At 36.1% G+C, this 24,558-nt stretch overlaps 1 protein-coding gene across 1 annotated transcript in view; it reads left to right on the forward strand.

Moving 5' to 3' along the window:
- LOC125240455 (glutamate receptor 1-like) overlaps nucleotides 1–24,558 on the forward strand; it is a 192,568-nt gene that overhangs the window by 91,492 nt on the left and 76,518 nt on the right. Inside the window, exon 2 of the mRNA XM_048148349.1 lies at nucleotides 18,764–18,916. Coding sequence (XP_048004306.1) covers nucleotides 18,764–18,916 — 153 coding nt within the window. The remainder of the gene's footprint in view (nucleotides 1–18,763; nucleotides 18,917–24,558) is intronic.

The following is a 24,558-nucleotide window of genomic DNA, read 5'->3' on the forward strand; positions in this document are numbered from 1 at the left end:
GCGACCGTCGCCATCGCATCGTCTACTTCCATATCGATAAGGTTTGATTTCGTATGCGTCGCATCGCCCCTGTTCCAACTTGATAACTAAAGCTGGCATTAAGAATAATTGAAAGTGATGATTTTAAATCATAATATTTAAAAATTATGAATTTGATTTAGTTTCATGTTTTAGAGTTCATATTTCCTTGGAGTTGGTGTGGTGAAAATGTTTGTGTTTCGCTCGTGCACAGAATAGTACTCGTACAAGTTCAAGTGAGTAGTGTCTCGTGGCAAAATACTCAGGAGCTCTTGATCAAGTGTGTCTACCGTTCTGATTTTTTTTTATTAAGACACACAGTAATATCGAAAATTAACCCGCAATAAGAGGCCTTCAAAATCCTCGAGTCTCAATGCCCTTTGTATGCAATATGATATCTCGTATTATATTCTTAACTTTTCAGGCCATCCACTGCCATTAAAGCAGTAATTTCACTTTTATTTCTCTTTGTACCAAGAATGCTGACAAGGCAGCTTTTAATGAATAGGTATCAATCATTAAATCGCATGAAAAATCCTTGTCCATGATTACTTTGACGAGCTTTAATCTCTTTGCCCGGGACTCTAATAAATTGATATAATTTTGACTCAAAAAGTGCGACATCTTTATATTTGAAATCAAATTAGTATCGATTTTCATTTAAGTGCAATCTACTTATATAAAAACGAAAAACCAGAAAGGGATAAAAAACGAGGGAAGAAATGAGATGGCGCCTTACAAATTTGAACTTTTGGACCACGTTTCTCGGATACAACGCAAGTATCGTAATAGAAAACTATTTACATCTATTGTCTACATATAGGAATAGATAACCTAACCACAAAATTAAAATTTTGAAAAAACCCCCGACCGCGACCTAGTGGACCGATTTTCATCAAACATGGCTAAGAACACTCCCGACTAACACAGCTTTCAAATAAAAAAAACTAAATCGAAATCGGTTCATCCGTTCGGGAGCTACGATGCCACAGACAGACACACACACAGACAAACAGACAGACAGACAGACAGACAGACAGACAGACAGACAGACAGACAGACACGTCAAACTTATAACACCCCTTCGTTTTTACGTCGGGGGTTAAAAATGTATATGAAAACTGCCGCTTACGCTGCGTATTTATTTTACAATTAGCTAACGAAGATTTCATAACATTCACTATTTCAAAACTTCGGCTAAGTTCGGGATCCAATCGGCACTTACTCAGTCTTTCGTTTCGCGATGTATGCGTTCCATTTTACGACTACAATTGTTGTTTCAATGTTAGTCTATTTTACTAAAACTATAAACATACTATTAAGTGATTAATGTTTAAAACATTGATATTTCATATGTAATTGTTTACTTTTAGTCATACTAAACATAATTTATAATAAAATGGTTTATACTTTGAAAAAGTGGCTTATAATGAGTCGTGTATTGAACGTGAATGGAACGAAACGCGTCGTCTTTCATTTAAAGTAGTGGCGTCTTACCAATGTCACCAACTTAATGCAAGCACGTTCATTTTACTACATAACCTACAAAATGGATACATACGTATCGGAACAAGAAACTACTTACGACTTAATACGGAAGATAGGAATAAACTTCAAAAAGCAAGGAAAAACACGCATTACTAAAGGCTACGTACAAGCAAGAATCGACACACTTAACGAGTATTGGCAGAAATTCCAGACAAACCATTTCCAAATTGTTAAATATGCATAGCTGGGCATTAACTCGTTAATCCGTTAATCGTTAATTAACGAAGTTAACATTTTGGTTAACGGATTAACTTTTAAGTTAACTTTAAAAAATGTTAACGGATTCGTTAACTTCCGTTAAATTTTTTCGAGTCCGTTAATCGTTAATCCAGTTCCGCGCGTGCCGTGTAAAACTTGCTGTGACCGCTACTGTAAAAGGCCGGAGTACGGCGAAACCTAGGATTTTCCCGTAAATTCACAGTCTACAGAGTCCAGACCAATTGGTGCCTTTTGGATCACTTGTTGGAGACCTGCTAAAGTTTATTAGTCCTACTGCACCCATCACTAACTGGGAAATAGAATGTAAATCATCAAGGCGTACACAAATCGCGCAACCGACGCATCAAGCCAGGGTTCGGCGGGCCGCGCTATCTAACAAGTTACCGTGGATCACAACTTCGATTAGAGGTGTCTCAATCCGAGGAACCTACGCACCATGACTACGACCGCATGAATGACCCAATATCTACAGGTCACCAATTTAAAACCTAGGATTTACCGAACCAACGTCGGTGTAAGTCCATAGAGAACATTTATTTTATTAACATTTCGCTTTTACCAATTGGCAGCTGGGATCTTTTAAGAGATTTTGGCGAACTTCGGGCTTTTACAGTAACATATAAACTTACGCACACTACAGTAAAAATATTTTTTTATCACGATTAACGGATTATCGATTAACTTTAACTTCCGTTAAATTTGTTGAAATGTATCGCTTTAACGATTAACGAAGTTAACTTTTATAGTAACGGATTAGCGATTATCGAAGTTAACTATTTAATTAACGGTGCCCAGCTATGTAAATATGCAACGAGCGCTCAAAGAAAAAAACATGTTTATTTCGTCAACGACATTTATTCTGTTGGAGAAGAAGAGTATTTTATGATAAAAGGAGAATTGTCAGATACTATTGATCTGTTCAACAAATCTACCGCTGTGAGAGAGAACCCGCAACCGCATTCGCAGAATAACACGTCAGATGTAAACAAGCAATCTGTGCAAGATGTAAAACTTCCCAAAGTAATACTGCCCCAATTCTCGGGAAATTATGAAGAATGGACATCTTTTCGAGACCTATATACGTCACTCGTTCACAACAAACCATCTTTGAGCAAGGTACAAAAACTTCATTATTTGGAATCAAGTGTCACTGGTGAAGCTGAACAATTATTGAAGCATCTACAAATAACCGAGAAAAACTACGATGTCGCATGGGAAACTTTAGACAAGAGGTACAACAACAAACGCATGATAGTGAATACAATCTTGAATAGATTTATGAATCAGAAGAGAGTATATAACGGCACTTCCAAATCTATTAGAGAACTTCTCGATACTACTCAAGAATGTCTGAACAGTCTTAAAAACAACGACGTGAAGATAAACGAGTGGGATACAATTGTTATTCACATTATTCTCAACAAATTGGACGAAGAGACACGCAAACAGTGGGAAGAGGAGATAAGCACGCTACCTGTACAAGAGTTGCCGAAACTTGAGAAGTTAACAACCTTCTTGGACACACGTTTCAGAGTGTTAGAAATGATTCCGTCGACAACTTATTCGAAGGACAGAGAGAGAGCTATCGTGAGACAAAGATCCTTTCTAACAAGCCCCGCTACAACTACAGTACAGTGTTCCTACTGCAAGCAAGACCATTTGAACTATCTATGCAAAGAATTTGCAAATTTAGATGTCAACAATAGAGTTCAACACGTCCAAAAGGAGAGACTATGCTTCAACTGCTTGTCATCAAAACATAATGTGAAAAACTGTAAATCCAAAGTATCCTGTCATCATTGCCAAAGAAGACATCATTCTTTACTTCATTTTGAGAATCAAATCGCTGAAGAGAGAGAGAACAATCAACAATCCACGTCGAAAGCACCCGCATCCAATTCAAACTATACCATGAGAGAAGAGTCTACCACTAAAACTTCAAAAATGTGACAGCTATATCGATTCTCTATGGTCAATCTTCTTGCTGGCCACGACAGGATGCATATAGTTTTCTTTGTTCTTATTTATTGACAGTTGCGCGGGAGCGAGCGGGAAGGAACATATCTCCCTCTCGCTTACCCGTAGGTACACCTTACATACTAGCTCATACCGTTCAGGCGGAATGCGGAATTACTGAAAGTACATAAATTTACTAAGTTATAGTGATTTTTTCAATACGTACATATTAAACAGCATTGGTACATCAATTTCCATGAGAAAAAAGTAGATGATGTCATTTCTATCTATGAGAACTGAGTGGCGCCGCTGCAGAGTATGCTCCCTGGCGGCGCCACAATAAAAACCCATTATTTCGTTTCCTGCTACAGGTACAGTCATAACATTATACGTACTTACATACTGTACGTCTTACGAACATCATTTTAACATATAATTAGTTGAATTTCATTATGGTGGCGCCGCCGCAGAGTAGCACACAAATCGTCTATTTTTAGGAGAGGTCTTTGAAAAACAATACAATTTAATTATGTTGGTAGTTGTAAAATATTATGTAGTTGTATATAGTTATTTCAGTCGACGAAACTTAAAAGGCATCCGTTGTAAGAATCCGTACAGTAGTAACAAAACGAAGTTGATAATGTTGATAAGTTTTTTTTTTATACTACGTCGGTGGCAAATAAGCATACGGCCCGCCTGATGTAAAGCGATCACCGTAACCTATGGACGCCTGCAACTCAAACAGTGACACAAGTTACCTGCAGTTGATCTATTCAATATCTGCTAAACTTAAAATGATGGAAAATTCAATCCAATTAGGCCCAATATCGACTTAAGTATAATATTTCCAACAATATAACGCTGCTCGCTTAAATACCTAAATAAATAATAAATACTCGATTTGATGCTGCTGACCCGTTTGCATATATCGAAAAGTGAACGGTCAAGCCCAAACTGCACACATATCTTTGCATTTTTAATAAGAACTCTACACACTACGTCACTTTCCTACGTATGTAGTTCCAATCCCTTAAGAAGAAATTCTTCTTCAAAAAAAAAACTTACCCGAAGTTAGTTAATGATCAAGAAATGAACAGCTGCAAACCCTACTTTAGAGAACATAATATTTTAACTCTTGCATTTCTTATATTATTCTTTATTTATATACTAGAAAATTGTGCAAATTCGTTAGGAACTACCCCAAATTATATACTAAACGGGAAGATGTAACAAAAAATCGTTCTATGCGTTACAAAAACAGACTTTTACTTCCAGAGTTTATGTTATACAGTTATACTAACAAGTAGTTTTAGAATATTCAATAATGTATAAGTACTAACCATCATGGTCCCTTTGTTGTCTGATGTAATAAATAAATTAAACTATTAAACTAAAATTAAAGATGTTTTGAACTGGTCCTTTTGTCATTTCAATAAAAATATATAATAAATTGCCAGATGAAATAAAAGAGTAAACTACTGAAACAGCATTTTTCCGTAAACTGAAAAATGTATTAATTAGCAAATGTTATTATACTTTAAATGAATATTTAAATGATGAATTTAGCGATATTTAGATATATTTAAGCCATGTAAAAATTTATACTTATAAAAGTCTAATTATAAGTGCCTTTTTCTCTATAACTTGCTGCGCCCAACAGGGTACATAATGCGATCTGTATATATATATTTATATCCTACCTGTGTAACCATTATGTGAAATAAATGATTGAGTATTGAGGATACGGTAGCGAAAATGCTACAATGGAAAGGAGCCCCCCTTTCAACTTGGGAATTTAAGTTAAATATAAAAGTGTTATTAACTAGATTTATCGAAAAAAAAAAGTTGTCCATTAAGAACAACTCAGTCAAAAGATATTTCAAAAAAATCTTTAAAATCGAGGTTCTGCTCTCGACTCTTTCCTCCTTCAAAACTTAATCAATCGGAACGAAATTTGAGAATCTGAATAACAATGAAATAATCTATGTCGGATCGTTTAGCTTTTTTGGTTAATTGTTACCAATCTTGATATCACACCTTTTTTTGCTCCACAATGAAAAAGGCCGTTTTTGGAAATTTTTAATTGGCTCTAAGAGTCTTTAAAAAGCAGAATATCAAAAAAATCAAAACGGTCCGATACAGATAAAAATAATAACAATCTGTTTTGAAAAAATCATTGCTCTATCTTCAAAAACCAGGGAGGAAATAGTCGAGTGCGTTTGTATGGAGAATTGACCCCTACCGTATCGTCTTAAACCAATTACTTTGACTTATCCGGTTTGACCTATATACCTAATCGCGCACCCTTTGATACGTCTTAAAAATACAAACGACGAGATGCGAATGCGATGCAATTTGCATTGAAGTATTTTTTAAACTTGAATTTATCAACTGATCAGTTAAATAATATAAATTACTGTTCTCATACCAGCCCCTCTAGCACAACTTGCCTTGTCGCGCGCGGGTCCTTACTTGAAGTCGCGCTAGATGTATGGACTCGCGCGCGACAAGGCAAGTTGTGCTAAAGGGTCAGAAAGCTGAGAGAAGAGAAGGTCATTCAACTATCATGGCCGAAATGGATACTGGATGGTTTTATGTTATTATTTCTCGGCGTATTATGTTATTAGTTCTGATGTTGGCGTAAAATTGAGGGTCCGCTCTAACCCAATACCTACTACTGAATCCGTACGAGTACACATCAACATCACTTTATCTTTGTTGTAATATATACGTGTAACATCAAAATACATGTATCGCCGCAACGAATTTTGTTCAAGATGACGTTTATCAGTTGTATATAGATGTAGATGTATATAGCTGGATTATTAAGATTATTCCTTGAGTAAATAATAAGTTTGGCAAGCATTTTGGTACTTCAATCTGTTGAGGGGCACCGTTTCCGGAGCTCCGCGGTCGCCGCCGCGCCGCCGCCGCTCTGACATACGCCCCACATTTATTTACACGACACAGATTAATTCTACGTCATCCCACACATATCCACTGTGAGACTCTGCTATTCTCAATCACGTGGATTGCACACTTTTGATAAAACAAAAGTCTCTATGACTAAATAGACTTATACTAACTGGGTCAGTAACAGTGCTTACATTTAAGTTAAATTTCTTAAGAATATCTGATTATACAACCATCATTAATATCATTATTAAATGGGGATTGAGAGGGTACAATTTGAAATCCAGGCCTAATAATAAATTATATTTCAAAGAAAACTAAAATAATTTGTTAATGTTGGCCTATTTACTAAATTGTTTTATACTTTTATGAGTAGATACAGTATCTATACCTATAGGTACGTGTTTCGGAGGTATTCGATTCATTAGGTAATATTATAATGTATACAAGAGTTTTTTTCTGTTTGTGAATAAATTAATATTTGCAGCATATATTTACTTTCGTCTGGACTTACTTCAACTTAATTTATTTTACCCATTCGTTATGTATTTTATTTCATGGGGTACTACTCGCAGAAGCTTAATTTCGCTACTTTTTGATTATTGATTATGATGGTACAGCTCAATCAGTTTTTAGACTTGAATTAAATACTTTCATCGTTGGAGTCAGTAAATACGTACAATTAGGGACGTAAATTATTATGCTCCTTTGCCGCTAGATGTAGAAAAAGCGAAATGGTCCTTAAATCTGAAGTGTTTATGTCACATGTCAATCAATAAGCAGAATGGGTAATACATAACAAAATTTAATTGAAACAGCGAAAATGACATTACCGATACCGATTTATTGTATTTTTAATTTAATACTAGTAAAGCAGTAACCATATTTTGTAATTATATTAATAATCGAACAGGAATATAACTACAACTCCCACTGTATGAATTAATACTATTCTCTGTTTATCATCTAAACATTCTAAAAGATGATTATTTTGTACTAGATTGAATTTTAAGTTTATAGTACAGTCACTGGCATAAATAAGTGATGATTTCTGTACCTTGTCACTTTAACGTCGTGTATGAAATGACATGCGAAATTGTCAAACGATTAAAAGCGACAAGGTACAAAAATCCTCACTTATTTATGCCGGTGACTGTACACTATTTACTACTTATATTGTAAAAAAAAACATCATCGCGTGCAGAACATATTGAGTAAATTATCGGTTAGGTGAAAATTCAATAAACAACATGTGAAAGATGACGCGGCACGAAAAGGGAAATAAATGGTTTGTAATTATATCGGGGATCACAGCGATTCCCACCGAGAGTTCCATAACGGGACCTAAACAGGATGTAGTCGGCTGAATGAAACCCACCTACCGCGGGGTAATCAATATGGCAATGACATATGGTACAGGCCACGACGGGTTCCCTTCCGCTGATTTAGTGATAATAGTTGGCTGAAAATCGTGTCCGAGTTCTGTTTCATAACTGAGTTACGGGAATACATTACAGAGTTATTCTTTTGAAATTAATTATATTATTAATTTGTAATTTTCTTTTACTAGCTTTCGTAAGCTTAATTTGTGTAGTTCACCCTGTAAATATAAATATTACACCTACGTTTGGGATACTTAGCGGATAAAAATGTTAGATATTTTATTCTGTGAATTTATAATAATATGAAGATTATCCTATCCTATGGTTAATAATGATGTTTACGATTTTTACAAACGCGTTCAAAGAGGATGTGTATCAAAGAGGAAATATTACTCGTTCACTAATATTTCTAAATGATTGGTGTGAATAAGAACGATTAGTAGGTAGAGGACAATGTTTTGATATCCTGTTGATGTAACTATAATACATAAAGGTCTTATTTATATTTTATTCAATGAATAGAATTTTCATGCCTTATATGTACCCTCTTAATTCATGTCAATGAAGTAATAAAGTGTCATCGACATCATGTCAAGACTGTGCGTAAACAACCTATAACAATGTATAACATTATTAAGTTGTGTTTCACACGGCACAAAATGTAGTAGGCAGTGACTTTCGCCCAAAAATGTGTAGTGAAAACCTTTCGGGCTCCTTGTAATCGCCATCATCTATGTTAAGAGGTTTTTGTATTAAATCAATTATCTAGTATTTTTTGTAAATGGGTTAATAAAAAATGGTTCACTGTTATCGAGCGAGAGAATCACTTTTATACAGTTATCACCCTACTTGCGTCATGTTTCGCAGTTAACACTTTCGCTACCAAGAACCCGACTGTCGGGTACACCGCTCGTAGAAGCGTAGCCGATTACATGGGTTTCCCCGTATGTAGCGAAAATGTCGTAGCGCCGCGTAGAGCCCGGTTTCGAAAGTGGTGAGACAACATGAATTTATATATATATAAAACAGATTCCCTTGTCATAAAGAGGTGTTAGTTCTGAAATTTTCCCAGGATAATAAACAAAGTGACCCAAAGCATTAAGGGCATCTGGCGTCGGAACGTGAAAAATAAGGAAACTTTTCTCCTCCAACCATTCGCGTTACAATAAAAAGTAAGTCACCGCGTATTTTTCTCGTCATGGCCTTTACACTTTCAAACAAAAGTCGAAACAAGTGGCCGGAACTTTCAGATTTATTCAGCAGGGTGGACTGAGAGCGCTGATTTCGAGGCTCTTCTGTTTGACACATTTTCTATTCACTATTCCCTAGTTGGCGATGCAGCTGTATTTGCGATTTTTGCAAGATAGAAAAAACGTCTTTAATAAGACGACCGGTCTGGCCTAGTGGACTCCGATGTACTTGAGTTCTAATTCCGGTAAGGGCATTCATTTGTGTGATAAACGCTAGTTTCTGAGTCTTGCACTTACTGTTATCTGTGTATATATATATTATTTAAGTATAATTATTAAACATCAATATAATATAAATATTATTATTTTCGTCTAGCATTCATTGGTTTGTACTTACTACAAACTGTGCTGAATCTATCTGTATATTATAATGTTCCCTAATATTTATTTATTCAGTATTATTGCTCTGAATATCCGAGAGATATCCTTTACGGTTGAGTCTGCTAACGATAAAGAATTCGTTTTCCTTTCCCTTACCTAATTAGATAATTTAATATTAGTCGCCGGGGGTTTCTGTGCAACCATTTACTCCAGCACTCATTTATTGGGAAAGTAAAGTTCCGCAAGGAAAATAGTAATTGCAGATTTCAGTACAATCCGTACTAATATTATAAATGGAAAAGTGTGTGTGTCTGTTTGTTTGTCCGTCTTTCACGGCAAAACGAAGCGACGAATTGAGTGGTTTTTTAAGTGGAGATAATTGAAGGGATGGAGGGTGACATAGGCTACACTTTGTCGCTTTCTAACGCGAGCGAAGCCGCGGGCAAAAGCTAGTCTTCCATATATTATAGTTTTACACGTTCAATAAAATGGCAAATCAAGTTGTACTACCGAACTTTCTCTATCAACAGACTGAGGTGGATTAGAGATTTGATTTGATGGAGGTAAAATATTATCACGAATCATAGTGAAATAATAAATGCTAGTGTTTTAAAGTAATTTGTTCAATCAAATTACTTTAATAATAAGTAATGTCATTTTAAGAACACTTGAGGGAACTGTTTGATATTTGCATGTTTTTAAGCGTAAAAGGTTTTACTTATGAACAAAAACGTTTTATTTTAGGCAGGGCTCCATGGGTAAGGTTGTAATAGGGTACGGTTGTAACAGGGTGGTATAACTCGAACATTTACTAAACTACTCGTTCCTATCTACAGGAGAGTAAATGTTGAAAAATATTGGAGTGAATGTTGAACGGGAAAGAGGAGTGAACATATTTAAAGTTACATACAGGTCGAACGCGATTAATTAGTATTATTTTTACCTTTTTTCCCAACGTTTCGGCCAGGTTGCACTGGCCGTGGTCGCGGAAGACTGACGTCCCAGCAAAGTGTCACCGGAGATGTAAACAACACAAAACTACCCGATATTAATTTATATAAATGTTCGGGGTAGACAAATAAATATAATCTACCCGCTTTTAGTTAATGTTTATTGTTTATAGATCTTTAAAGCGCGAGAACTTAAAGTGTTATAAGAGGAGTGAAGCAAAGCCGAAGCCATCAAAATTATTGTCGGCGATGTTGCGCCTTTCGAGAGTAAATATGAGTACTTACATAGACGGTATACTTACTGCATTTTGATTAACGATTTTCATTACTTAAAGTAGGTAAGTATTAAGTGGGCTTTTTAGTTTCAAATGTATTTTCATGAAAGGTATTTTGCGAATTAAATAAAGCTGATGGAAAAATAAATATTGTTTTTTTTAATAATCACAATTATATTCAATTTTCTTAACTTTTTAGCCCTATTTGTAATGATATGAGGGCGATGAAATTGAAATGATTGTAACCGCCTCCATTACCCTCTTCACCTGAAAATTCGGAGTATTAGGAAAAGTATTTTATGATAGTTTTTTTTTTTTAATTGAAAACAAGGATTACACTTTTACAGTTTCTAATCTTTTCGCCAAACTTACGTTTAGCGGCGAATCAACGTAATAATATATGTATGTAGTTTGATTTTCAAGCAGGCGCATTACAATGAACATCAAAATGAAGCTACATAGAAACCCACACTCATAAAATGTCCAGGCATGCTAAGTTACTTCCTGTTGGAACGACCATACTTACGTGTAGTATACCGAACCTTTTTCTTTCGTCTACTCTGAAAGTTGTTGTTCTAAAAAGAGTTTAAAGTAAGTTTCTGCACTTTGACAAAAAAAAACCAACTCAAAATAGAAATGCTCCTACTTTGTTGTTTTTAGACAATAAACAATAAAATTTTAGTTTTGACATGTGTTTTCCACAAGCCAAATCTAGTTTTTATTTTTATTAACAGTCAAATATTTAGTGTTTCCTTATATGGATTTATATGGAAATACTGTTTCCTTATATAGATTTATAGTAATTTGTTTCAAAAATATCTAATGTCTGATCCTCTATTCTATATTTTAAGTACAGGCAACTTCCCTATTGTTCCTTAAATAATTATCAATCAAGAAGAACAATAGAAATATCATGTCATGCGGTTTTTTTATACACAATTTCACTTGTCTTGTATTCGAAATGAATATTATAACGTTGAACTCAATTGGAAGCCATTTCTGTCTTGATAATATATTGGCGCTCTAAACCATCTTGACTGAAATGGGTGCATGTATACTAGGGTGTTTCATATTTGTATGGGAAAAATAAAATTGTGATATTTTTTCTGACTTCGCTCGGCTTTCGGTTCTAGCTTATCTTAAACGCATATATACCAAATTTCAAGTGATTTGGACGTTGTTTAGAGGTCGCGCTTGATGAACAGTTTGAAAGAAAGTCACTAAAAAGTAATGTTATCCAATTTTATTACCAAATAAAACAATAGAGTAGTTGTAAATTATTTTAAAGTACAAGTAAATTTATTAAACTTAAAATACAACAGTTGTAACATCCATTCTTGATAAAAGAAAGTCATCATCATCATAATTTAGCTTACAAATGTAAGCCGCAACCTTATCTTCTGTTCGCTTAAGTAGTAGGTAAGTTAGTAACGCATTTTCTGTGATGTTCGACACCGATGTTTTGCTCTTTATCTTTGACTGGAGGGTTAATTTCTATTATTAAATATATTCTCCTCTTTGCGGTATCATAGACTATTGTCAGACTATCGACCAAGTCTCTGGTTTTAGGGCTACAATAATCGCTAACATCCTGGACATTAAATAGTTCGAAAACAAAAATCACAAAGGTAAGTACGGTCTATGTCCCGGTAAATATACTTAAGCCAAAGAACGATCTTGTTTTCTTCTTTTTCGTTACACTCTTGGCAGAGTGGTAGTCGTCACATCAGGGGTGGTAGCAAGCTTAACAATGCATGGCCATACTCCTTACGCATTCGTAGAGTGGACCACTGAATGCAGCCTTGACTTGGCCGGTCCATAGCATCTGAACCTTGTCCAGGACACTCCTAGCTTTCTTCTGCAGCACCACATTTCTAGGACATCTATCTTCTTTCCCCTTGAAGTCCATGTCTCAGCACCGTAAAGAAGTATGGGAAAATTGGGAGATACTAATGCCCTGACAAGTCGCATTTTAGTGGCATTTGTGATGTTTCTTTTTCTCCATATTTTTCTGAGCCGGTCCATGGCGGACCTTTTGATAGCCATGTGCCGCTTGATTTCTTCCACCTATCCTGTTATTAGTGCCCTGAGAGGGCCGATAGACCACTGCTTTATGCCAAAAACAGGACAAAAAATCAACAAAACTTGTTCCTTAGAAGGAAGTCGAGCGTCCAAAAGAGGACCATAAGGAACTGTGCCTAGAAACTAAATGTCACGACTACTAGGTACTCATTTTTAAAAAAGAACTTGCTTCAATATACACACTCCTCAGTAAAAATCACTTTTAAACCACCTCCTACAAAAAGTTACATAAGTTTTGTTCCTAGCCTCTCCTGCGCCCATAGTAACTTCTTGAGACAAAAGTTGCCACAGAGCGCGACCTCTAAATATTGTCCGATTTCCCTGATTTTTGGTATATGGGCTCTGTATAGGTGTAGAACCAAGAAGAAAAGCGAAGTCAAAGATAAATCAAAATTTTGGAAAAATGAAACACCCTAATGTATACCTACTCTAGGTGGATGATCTCATTTATAAAATCATATTAAACGTTAAAAAATAACCACTGGGTTATTAATCCAGTAAATCACTATGTAATTCCAATTCTACCATTTCTGAAATCAATAACGATTTGTTGCAAAGCTAGGACAATAAATCCATATTTTTCTCCGGGCAGACTAAAGCCATAAATTCCATACCGGAATACTACACAGCAGCGTATGCTCACAAAACAATAAATTGTGAATGCCGCTCGCACACTCTAGTCATATTCATAAACCAATGGACAGGCAAGGTTTTATTCCGGGCTCCAGGCCGCCTGCCGTCCACTTCAGTCGAGCCGCGTGATGTTACGGCGTGCCAACCTGCACTTTATCTGCGGATCAGCATCTGCGTTACTGCAGCGGCCATCCTTAACCCTCTGTAATGTATGCGTAAATGGACGTATAAGTCACTATCGTCTCTCAGTAGCCTCAGTATATCCGCACTACATATACATACCTAGATAGGTAAACCAGACTGTCGTTCATTTAAGAGCTATATTTTTTAGTATGATTCTTTTTTGAATCCTAAAGTTGAATTACATTGCTGCTCTTGCCACACGCTACGTACGAATGTAACAATAAATAAGCGCAGTGCAGCTTGTGGTGAGTTGTTGGGGAGTAGCGACCCTACAGAACCGAGAGATTTCAAGAACCAACCTAGGTTTCCGTCTCCGACGTCTCTTCGTCAGGTAACCCCACGACTCATATTCTGGTTTGCTTTCAATGGATCAGAAATAAAATTGAATGCATTTGTGTCTCATGAGACAGGACATTCGCTCGGGGATCTTTACGGAATACTTAATGTGAAACTATATGTATACTATACATATGTACTCGTACATGTTATTTATCGTGTCAAAAATAAGCACCTCGTCCGCTTAGTTATAATAAAATTATGTAAGTAGTACAATATTTATTTATGATATAAGTCCCTGCAGAAACATCCACTTGACTAAAATATTATATCGCTCGGTCAAGTCATTTGATACCATTTACCTTGACATGGGCGAGCAAGCACTCTTAAAAATTGACTCTACAATCCGTCCTCCGGCCTGTGAATTCGCAGAATACCGTAATATAAATCTGAAGTTTAACACATTATTTCGTATATTTTTTGCTTATTCTATTTAGGTATACTTATGGCTATATAATTCAAAGTTGAAATAATAAATGGGAGTTAATCAGTCTGCCTTACATGCAAAACGTAATTAAACTTTCACCTACTGAAATGATGTGTCCAGTGCAAAATAAACCTCTATGCCGGGCGGTGCCATTACAAGCAAATAATTTCCTCAAATGATTTCATTCTATGATGTAAACAAGGTATACATTATCTATTTAACAATACAGGCACACCATCATCACTGTAATCTAAATTGACATTACTTGTCACCGTTGAAATGTAACGAAATGTAACGAACAGAAATGTACGTTCGCTATTTATTGCGTAATAAGAAAGTGTACTGAACATCAATACACAAGTTAATTATAAGAGTTGCTGAACAAGTTTGAGATTAAGTACACAGTTTGATTTTTGATTTGAGGCGTTGTGCTTATTTATACCTATAAAATAGCTTCTAAACTACCATTATTATAATTCGATAAAAATAGTTTTAATTACAATAGTTAAAAAAAGAAAAGGAAGTTAGAAAAAGAATAAATAAATAAATATTGGGAACACCTTACACAGATCAACATAGCCCCAAACTAAGCAGAGCTACTATGGGTGCTAAGCGACGATATACATAATACTTAAATAGATAAATACATACTTATCATATACATAGAAAACATCCATGACTCAGGAACAAATATCTGTGCTCATCACACAAATAAATACTCTTTTGCGTGAACGACTTAACAAATTTCTATAATTAACTATTTAGTCTAATTATACTACCTACTTATTGTATGAATCACTTATTTAAGTCATCTGAATGATTTATACATAAATATTTCAGTTACAAAATAGAACATTACGATACAAGTGCGTAAAAAAGGAAGATCGAAACGAGTAGCGATAATATAAAACACGACCGAAGGGAGTGTTTTAAATCGACACGAGTTACGAATTTCATTTTCGCACGTGTATCGTACGACGTTTTGCAGTACAGATGAGCATTCGAAGTTTTGACCTGGCATACAATGAACCACTTCTCGCACTAGTGCGTAAAAAAACACCATCTGTACTGAAAAAATACAATCGTGAGAACCGATGTTTTACTACCTCGCGGATATTGTAATAAAAAAGTTAAAGCATACCGATGAAAAATGCAGTTGTGAAAGTTGTAGTGAAATAGTATCTTACCTATTATTGCTTTAAATCAAATATTTACTGAAAACATGTAAAACCAAAGAAACCCATGTGTCCAATCTAAAATAACAAGAAAGCTCGAATAATAGATTTATTTTCTCATTGTTTAATAGTATTTTGCGCACAGTTGTAACTGTATCTCTCGCGGCATGTAAACAAGTTATTTACCATGCCTACCTATTTGTATTCACGAGTTTCCGAAATTTCCACTCAGTTTCACAATGCACATGCCATCTTCACGGACTGACTGACGTGCTCGTGCTGTGTTTAATTGTGGTCTAACCACGGTACTGACATACCATTCTGAAATATCGGAAACTCGTAACATTTGGCTCCTCTAACAAGATAGACCATCATATACATACATACATACAATCACGCCTGTTTCCCAGAGGGGTAGGCAGAGATCACGGATTTCCATTTACTACGATCCTGACAAACCACTTTCGCTTCACACACTTTCATAACGTTTCTCATACACGCTCGTCGGTTTCGAGTACTTCTGACCTGGCCTTTTTGCAATAGTTCCCCGATTTGATCAAGAAAAGTTCGCCTAGGTCTTCCACTTCCAACTGACCCTTCCACTCTTTTTTCATATACTTTCTTCGTTAATCTCCTCTCATCCGTCCTCTCTACATGCCCGAATCACCTTAACATACCCATCTCAATCTTTGTCACCACATCTACATCCACTCCACACTTCTCTCTTATCACGCTATTTCTGATCCTATCACTCAACTTCACACCAGCCATGCTTCTTAACGCTCTCATTTCCATGGCATTCACTTGACTTTGAAGTCTTTTCTCCCACACCCAACTTTCACTACCACACATAAGTGTAGGCACCAATACTGCATCCTCTATGCACTGCCAGACGTGCTTTTTGCGACACTTTCTGGCTGCCCATAAAATCGTTTAGTGCTCCATTCACTCTATTCCCAGCATTCACTCTCCTTTCTTCTTTCTTTTCCATGTTTACCGTCCCTTGTAAACAACGTTCCCAAATACACAAACTCATTCACTTGTTCCAAACTTTCATTTTCGTCTCAATTTCGCAATCTGTCATAATCTCATATCTTTCAAATACCATTACTTTCGTCTTACTGACATTCATTCTCATTCCTTTCCTCTCGAAGGATGCATGCACTCTTGTTACCATCAGTTGTAACTCCTCGGCCGACGACGCAAGTAATACTAGGTCATCGGCATATAGGAGACATTTGACCAGTAACCCTTCCATTCTCAACCCACAATCATAATCTTTCAGATCTTGCAAACAACTATCCATGAATAAATTAAACAGCCACGGCGACGCTACACATCCCTGTCTAACACCCTTTTCGATGCTAAACCACTCAGTGTATGACCCGTTTATTCTCACGCAAGCACTGGAATCCTCATAAAGAAATTTCAGTGCTTGAACGAGTTGACTGCCTACTCCATACATGGACACTACCGACCACAATTCATTCTTCATCACTCTATCATACGCCTTTTCCAAGTCCACGAAAGCGCAATAGACCTTTTGACCTTTGGCCAAAAACTTTTCGGCTATGCATCGTAAGGAAAAGACTTGATCCGAACATCCCATACCCTTTCTAAATCCCGCCTGTGCATCCCACACTTTCTCGTCGCTTACTCTCACTACTCTTTTAATCAACACTTTCGCATACAGTTTTCCGACGATGCTGAGTAAACTAATGCCCCTGTAGTTTTTGGAGTCCAGTCGTGAGCCTTTTCCCTTAGAAAGAGAAACGATGACGGCCTTGCACCAGTCCTTCGGTACCCGGCCGGTACTGAAACACAAATTGAAAAGGCGATACAACTGACTCGCTACAATGCCCTGTTCAGTCTTCAGCATCTCGGCGGAGACCTTGTCATATCCTGCAGCCTTACCTGATTTCATACCTTTCAATGCTTTCACAATCTCATCCATGCTAATTTCATCCATTGATAAGTTTCCATTCAAACCTGAGGTTAGCATATTTGCTTCCTTCCTTTTAAACAGGCTTTCAAAATACTCCTGCCATCTCTTTAGAATACATTCTTCCCCATTCAGCAAACTTCCATTCGAATCTTTTACCGATTTTAGCTCAGAGTCTGAACTCTTACCTCTGGCTAGGCGAACGGATTTCCAGAAGAACTTTATGTTCGTCTGAAAATCTTGCGACAATCTTTCATCCATTTGATCATTAAGTTCATCTTTCTTTCTTTTAACTAATTCTTTCACACGCAATTTCACTATCCCATCATATATTCTCCCAATAAGGGCCAGTTACATCAACCACATTTTGACAGACATATCATAGTCACGCATCAGACGTCTATGGAACTTTCCATACAATAAAATTTTACGAACGCTTTAACGGTGACAGACGGTTTGATGCAACCGGCCCTAAGTTGGCCAGCGCGTAGATTGAGTAGTGGATGGCTAATGCAGCGAGATGACGATGGGATAGCCACATCGTCGGTCTTTCATCCGCGCTATAAGGTTAGTAGGCCGTCGAAGCGATAACGTAGTTGTTCGTGTTTGAAATAGGTTTACCTTTTTTTCTAAAGTTAACGTCTACGTGGCGTTATCATGATTTAATTAAGTTTACATTGCGTGGATAAAATATGTATGGAATAATGATTCATTTCTTTCATTTTGGAAAACGAATAGATATATAAATATATGTAGTATTTAAATGTCGTCAACGTGTAGTTGAGTTACAACCATCGCACGGCCATCACTGGTTCATGAAGAGCCATATTATAGCATAGTAGTGAGTAGGTAGGTAGTAGGTTGTAGGAATTTGAAGTCTGATGAACTGACAGCCCCGCGTGCACGGAAGAAGAAGAGACAGCTGAAAACTTTCTTCTGAACTGTAAATAGGTAGAAGTGAATAGGAACAAGTTCTTAGGTACGCCGAACACACTGTAAAAGGCAACCTAAAAACACTGGTAGGTTTTGAAGACGACCTGGGATAGCTAGACTAGCTAGAGTAGTGCTACCTGGTCTTTTCACGAAAAATAGGCAAAATACTTGTCGACTTGCGGAAAACGTCCAACGTAACTATGTGTTAATTTTGTTGCAGGTGTTGTGTTCGACCAAAATACAGAAGAGATCCAGAATGCGTTCAAATTCGCGATAATGCAGCATTCCACAGTCAACAAGACATCGAAGTTGGACTTCCAGCTGTATGTGGACGTTATCAACACCGCTGATGCTTTTAAACTCTCCAGGCTAAGTAAGTATTCTCTCTCTCTACTCCTACTTCGTTCATTTTTAAAGATTGACGTGTCTGTCTGTCTGTGTGTCTGTTTGTCTGTCTGTCTGTCTGTCTATCTGTCTGTATGTGTGTGTGTCTGTCTGTGACTTCGTAGCTCCCGAACGGATGAAGCGATTTAGATTTATGTAGTGATATTTATTTTTGGAGAGCAGTCTTATATTTGTAGCCATGATAGGATTATATATTATTTGGCGCGGTAATTCCAAACGCAAGTATGGTAGTATTAGGCAATTAAAAGGCCCTGTTTTAACCTTAACAACATCTCACCAACGATGTTTAAAAAATCTGCTGTAATTTCCCTCTTTATAGCAGGTAGCAGGATAAAATTACGATTCTTGGTATGTACAATTACTCTTTAATTAAACTACATGTGGTGTAAATGGTAATGTAAATAATAAACATGAGTGCCTATAATTAATTTTCAACTTTATATAAGTTTGAGTTTTTCTTTTCTCTCTAATTCGTAGCACGAGAAATTTTATCACATGTTTGTTATGATAAGAAGCAGAAAATCTTTACGAGAAAAAAAAAGGAAATTCGAAGGCAAGATTTATGGCGATGTAGACACGTAACATTGATTAGAAAACCTCGATATGGGTTTGAGGAAATACCTAACCAAAACACGCAATATTAAGTTACAATAAAGAAAAACCTTCAGTAAGCTGCAGAGTTAAGTAATCCCCCTGCGTAGCTTACTGTAGCTATTTAGGTACATGGAAATCACAAACGGAATAAATGTCTCTCCTCATTTATTGCGTGCTCACTGAAAGTATACATTTAGGAAACCTGTCTCCCAAATGACCCGCATGACGCACAGTTTAATATACCAGACATTGAGGCTTACCCTAAGGTTGCCTGGAAGAGATCTGCTACCTTTATTTTAATTTTAATCTGTTCTTCTAAATTTGTTAAATTACGTTACGTTTTTAAATGACATTAGGGGCACAGGCGATCCCATTAATAGATATCTAAAAATGGTGAATAATCGCTTTGCAGCCATGGTGGAATTGGTGGTTTCTATTTACATATTAAATTTAGCCACTTGTCGCAATGAATTCTGATTAATCCTTATACGTTCTTTAAACAACATGCCGAGAGAATTTCGTTTCGTTTAAATTATGCATTTCGGTTCAATCACGTCATAGGTAACGTTTACCGCCGTACTGCCTTTAGGTTTCCAAATGTTTATGGTCACTAGGATTATAAATTGGCATAATGGTTATTGACTTATTATAGAAAACCCCTAACCTAGGGTTGTTAACATATGCAGATCAAGACGTGCTCCCTTATTTCCCTGCTCAGAGCAACCCAAGATCAGAAAACAAGCAAAGTGTCAAGTACCTAGCAATAGGATGGAAATTAGAGCAGTGCAGCGGGTGCGGGCGTTCAGTGAAATATTGTGCGCGGCGGGTACAGGTGCGCGACAGGTCAAGCGCACCGCTGTATTTTTTACAGCCACAATTTAAATACTCGAGCTCAAGCTTGTGGCGTGCAGCCAAAAAAGTGTTATAATACTCGCATAACATGTATTGAAACTCGAACTGGTAGATAATGATAAGGTTAGATATGACTATAATAGGGAGGGTTTCTGAAAGGTAGAAACAGTAAATTAGTTATTTATTAGTGCTTTCTACTATAACGAGCGATTGTCATACAAGGTAGCTGAAATCAATCTATTGTAATTTGTTTAATATAGGTAAAAACATTAAGCGAAAATGTAGCTGCTACAAGAACTATAACTGTTAATAAGTTGCTGCTTTACTATGCAAGTTGGGTCATGAAATTAACTTCCACTTTTCCCCCGTCCTTGTCTCAGTCTCATTGCAATGCACGACCGTCGCGCTTTTTATTTCGCCGAGTCACGGTAGGCTGATCAAAACACTTTTGAGTCGAGGGGCGCGAATTTAGCAATAAACATTTGTGCACTTTCTGCGGACCAAAAACTAAAGCTTCTTTAAAAACAAGTTACAGCTTCCACTTAGACCATTAAAAAATATGAAAAGATCTCTAAAAAAGGACGGGGCTGGACATTTTGTTCACGACTTTCACGAGATAATTATATTAGTAGCGTAGTATTTTTGGCGAGCCTGATGAATGTAGTTGTGGCCTACTAAGCTAGAGCTAAATTAATGTGCTTTTCTTAATGAAATATAAATCTGCATTAAAATTTAATATTATGTCGTTTAATATCTGAGAAAAAATTCTTACTGTACCTCTGCTCTGCTCTCAACAACAACATAAGGTATCATATTAAGGGAATTTTAATAACCTTTGTCAATGAAATACAAATACATGTAAGAGATTAAATATCATGCACGAGTTTAATCTACATTCCTAACCGTCGTTCGTATCCCACAGGAGTCAGGGAATAATCCTAACACTCACTCCCGTATTTTTATATCACGTATTTTATCGCTAAAAGGCACGAGTGATTAAAATTGTGATATCACGTGAGTATGACATACCAACCGACGAAACTTAGGTGCTACAGGCAAACTGAGGTAGATAAATCACTTTAAAAATATATATCCAAATAGTTTATTTTTCAATCTACCTAATTAACTGTGTTAAACTAAACAGAATAATTTGAAAATTAGTAAGACTAAATAAATAATAAATATTCATCTGAATATTATATTTTAAGTTCTTATTATAAAAATAATGTGTCGAAAAATATGTTGAATATTTTTATTTACGCGTCCTATCCTATTTACGCGTTATATTCTATCCCTACTATACCTCGGAATACTTTAGTCAAAATCATTAAGTGTATTATTCGAAAGAATATGAATATGCACAGGCTGCAGTCACTTAATAAATTTTAGCAGTATGTGCTTAAGTCATTAAAGTTAACCCGCATACTGCAGCGTCTGTTCCCGGTGGTCTGGGGATCCATCGAGTAGCGCACGACGTGAGAAGAATCTATCAGCGCGACTTTAGCAGCCGCGCGTAATATTCCCTCGGAATTACGTACTAGATCACCAGTGTTTGGGGTTGAGCGAGCCCTATTTACGCATGGAAATGAGGCTCTAACCGATCTGTGGCATGCAATATCAGCGACAATAGGTATATCCGATCATTAGGGTTCCGTACCAAAAAGGTACAACAGGAACCCTTATGGTGCGACTCTGTCCGTCTGTCTGTCCGTCTGTCACATTCCTAAATATCTCGAGAACTACTAATGCTATCAACTTGAAATTTGGAATAGTTATGAACATTGTGAACCTCTACAAACAGAAGGTATAATTTTTTTTAATTTATTAATTTTAATTGTAGAAAATGGCCAAAATGAAAGGGGGGCAAACTGTAAATTTCAAGTTACTAGGTCAAGTGGGGTATCGTTAGAAAGAGCTTAAATTGAACGTAAATAAACTATTTTTTATAACTTTTTTGTTGTTGAAAAAAAAAGAATTATGAAGGAAAATGTAAAAAAAAATACCGTTCCCCCCCACTTATCTCCGAAGTTTACCAACGAAAAATTATGAAAATTTTAGGAAACATTGGTTTTATGCTAAATATTACAGGAAAAATATAATCGTGTTTGTATCTTGAAAACTTTTTTTTTAATTCACAAAAAACTTTTCACATTTTTACTTTTAATTTACCCACCTTTGCGGATGTATATAGTACTTCAAATTAATACGAGATGTTACGTAAATCATCTTCTTTCCAATAAAGTAAAAATTGTTTAAATCGGTTAACATTATAAAGAATAATCCCTGAAAAACTAACATACTATGGTCGCGCAAATTAGTTAGCGAATTCACCGAGAGATGGCGCTATACACAATAATGCTCATTAGTACCTATACTTTTGTCTTCTAGTCAAGTCGTTAGAGTTATGTGAAAACATGAGATTATTTTAACTGGGGAGTTTGAAAGTTTATACGGAACCCTCGGTGGGCGAGTCCAACTCGCACTTGACCGGTTTTTTTTTATATGTTTTTTATTTAATAGTCGTCAGGTGTCGATACAAATAATAAAGTAACAGTAAATCGTGTCTGATTACTTTAACAAAATAAATTGATGGTATTAAATAACCTTTCAATGCTCATCATCATTTAAAACCTTTTATAGCAATTAGAACCACTTGGGGGTTAATTTGTTCATTGTGACGTCTCTCCTTATGGTGAAACATTTGTCGTGAGTCGTATCCGGGGCATAAAAGCCTACTTGAAAGCAATTGCATGTTAGAACGGCTCGCTCAGATGAGCCCCAAAGTATGGCCGTATAATAATGTCTGCGAATATTGTTGCGTAGAGAATTCATATAACCTACTGCAAAATTGTAGTAAATTAAAAGTGAATAATTATTTGAGCTTATTCTAAACAAATTGCAATTGCATTCGATTATCATAACTTTTCTTCACTATTCTTTACGTCGTAACCGAAGAAAGGAAAAAATAAATAAAACGACGGTCAGAGTAGCAATGCACGGTCGAGAAGTTTCCAAAGTTGCAGAACATTCCTCATGAGAATTTTCGGTAACTTCTGAGAATGTTCTCGAGAACGAGAATTTATCAGAATACTTAGTAACTTCGTAGTTTATACCATAATTTCGTCGAACTCAGCAAGTCAAGACGTAGTCCCGTGGTAGTGCGCTGGCTTCGTATGACGATGTTCTCAGGTTGGATCCGGACAGCGATCTTTTTGTTTTTATTTTATTTGTTTTTTTTTGTTTATACATATACTGGCATGACCAAAAACAGGCATCAAGAAATAATAGTTCGGTACCTAATTTAAAAAAGTCAGGACTAAAACTGTGAAGTCTGGAAGTCGAAATGTTCCCTGAAGTATAGTAAGAATTTAAGCAACTTATAGTGAGAATTTCCGTAACTTATCACTTATCAACAAAATAGCTAACTGTAATAGACTATATTATTATACCTATAATAACATATAGTTTTATATTATGCCCATTTAAACATTATTTCAAGTATATTCTCTTGTTTAAATAATAAATTGCATGTTGCGGGAATGTTCTGCGAACATTCTCAAGAATGTTTCCGCTTTTTGGGAATGTTCTGCAATTTATACATTACTAGGTCAGAGACCGACCAGGTCAATATTACTGCGGGACTAGTGAGCTCGACATTACTGCCACGAGTGTCTGAATTCCGGGCAGCAACATCGTTGTTAACATAAATGTTTAAGTAAACATAAATATGAATTCATCGATGCACCATAATTTTGCCGTTTGTTGCATTAATGCAGATGTAAATGATACAAATTTTATGAACGAAATTGAAAGATACAGCCCTAGACACAACGACGCCATAACAGTTATCCAGCATTTGCTACGAAGGAACGAACGAATAACTGTATAATCAGAAGTAAAGACCTATGACTTTATTGATATTTATTTAAACTTTATTGGCTTTATTGCACAAAATATACAAAAAAAAATATAAATGGTGGACTTAAAGCCAAAAGGCATCTTCAACCATAGGGCCAAAAGATATTGTAATGGGAAGCTTGTCCTTGCGAAAGAAATGTACTAAAGTAGAGTAAATACATATTGAAAAGGAAATGATATTTTGTAGACGCGATGCAAGTAATTCAGTAACATTCATGTTGAGTAGTTTAGAGAGTGAAATCACAG

The sequence above is a fragment of the Leguminivora glycinivorella genome, chromosome Z (genome assembly GCF_023078275.1).
Source record: "Leguminivora glycinivorella isolate SPB_JAAS2020 chromosome Z, LegGlyc_1.1, whole genome shotgun sequence".
NCBI classification, from domain to species: Eukaryota; Metazoa; Arthropoda; class Insecta; order Lepidoptera; family Tortricidae; genus Leguminivora; species Leguminivora glycinivorella.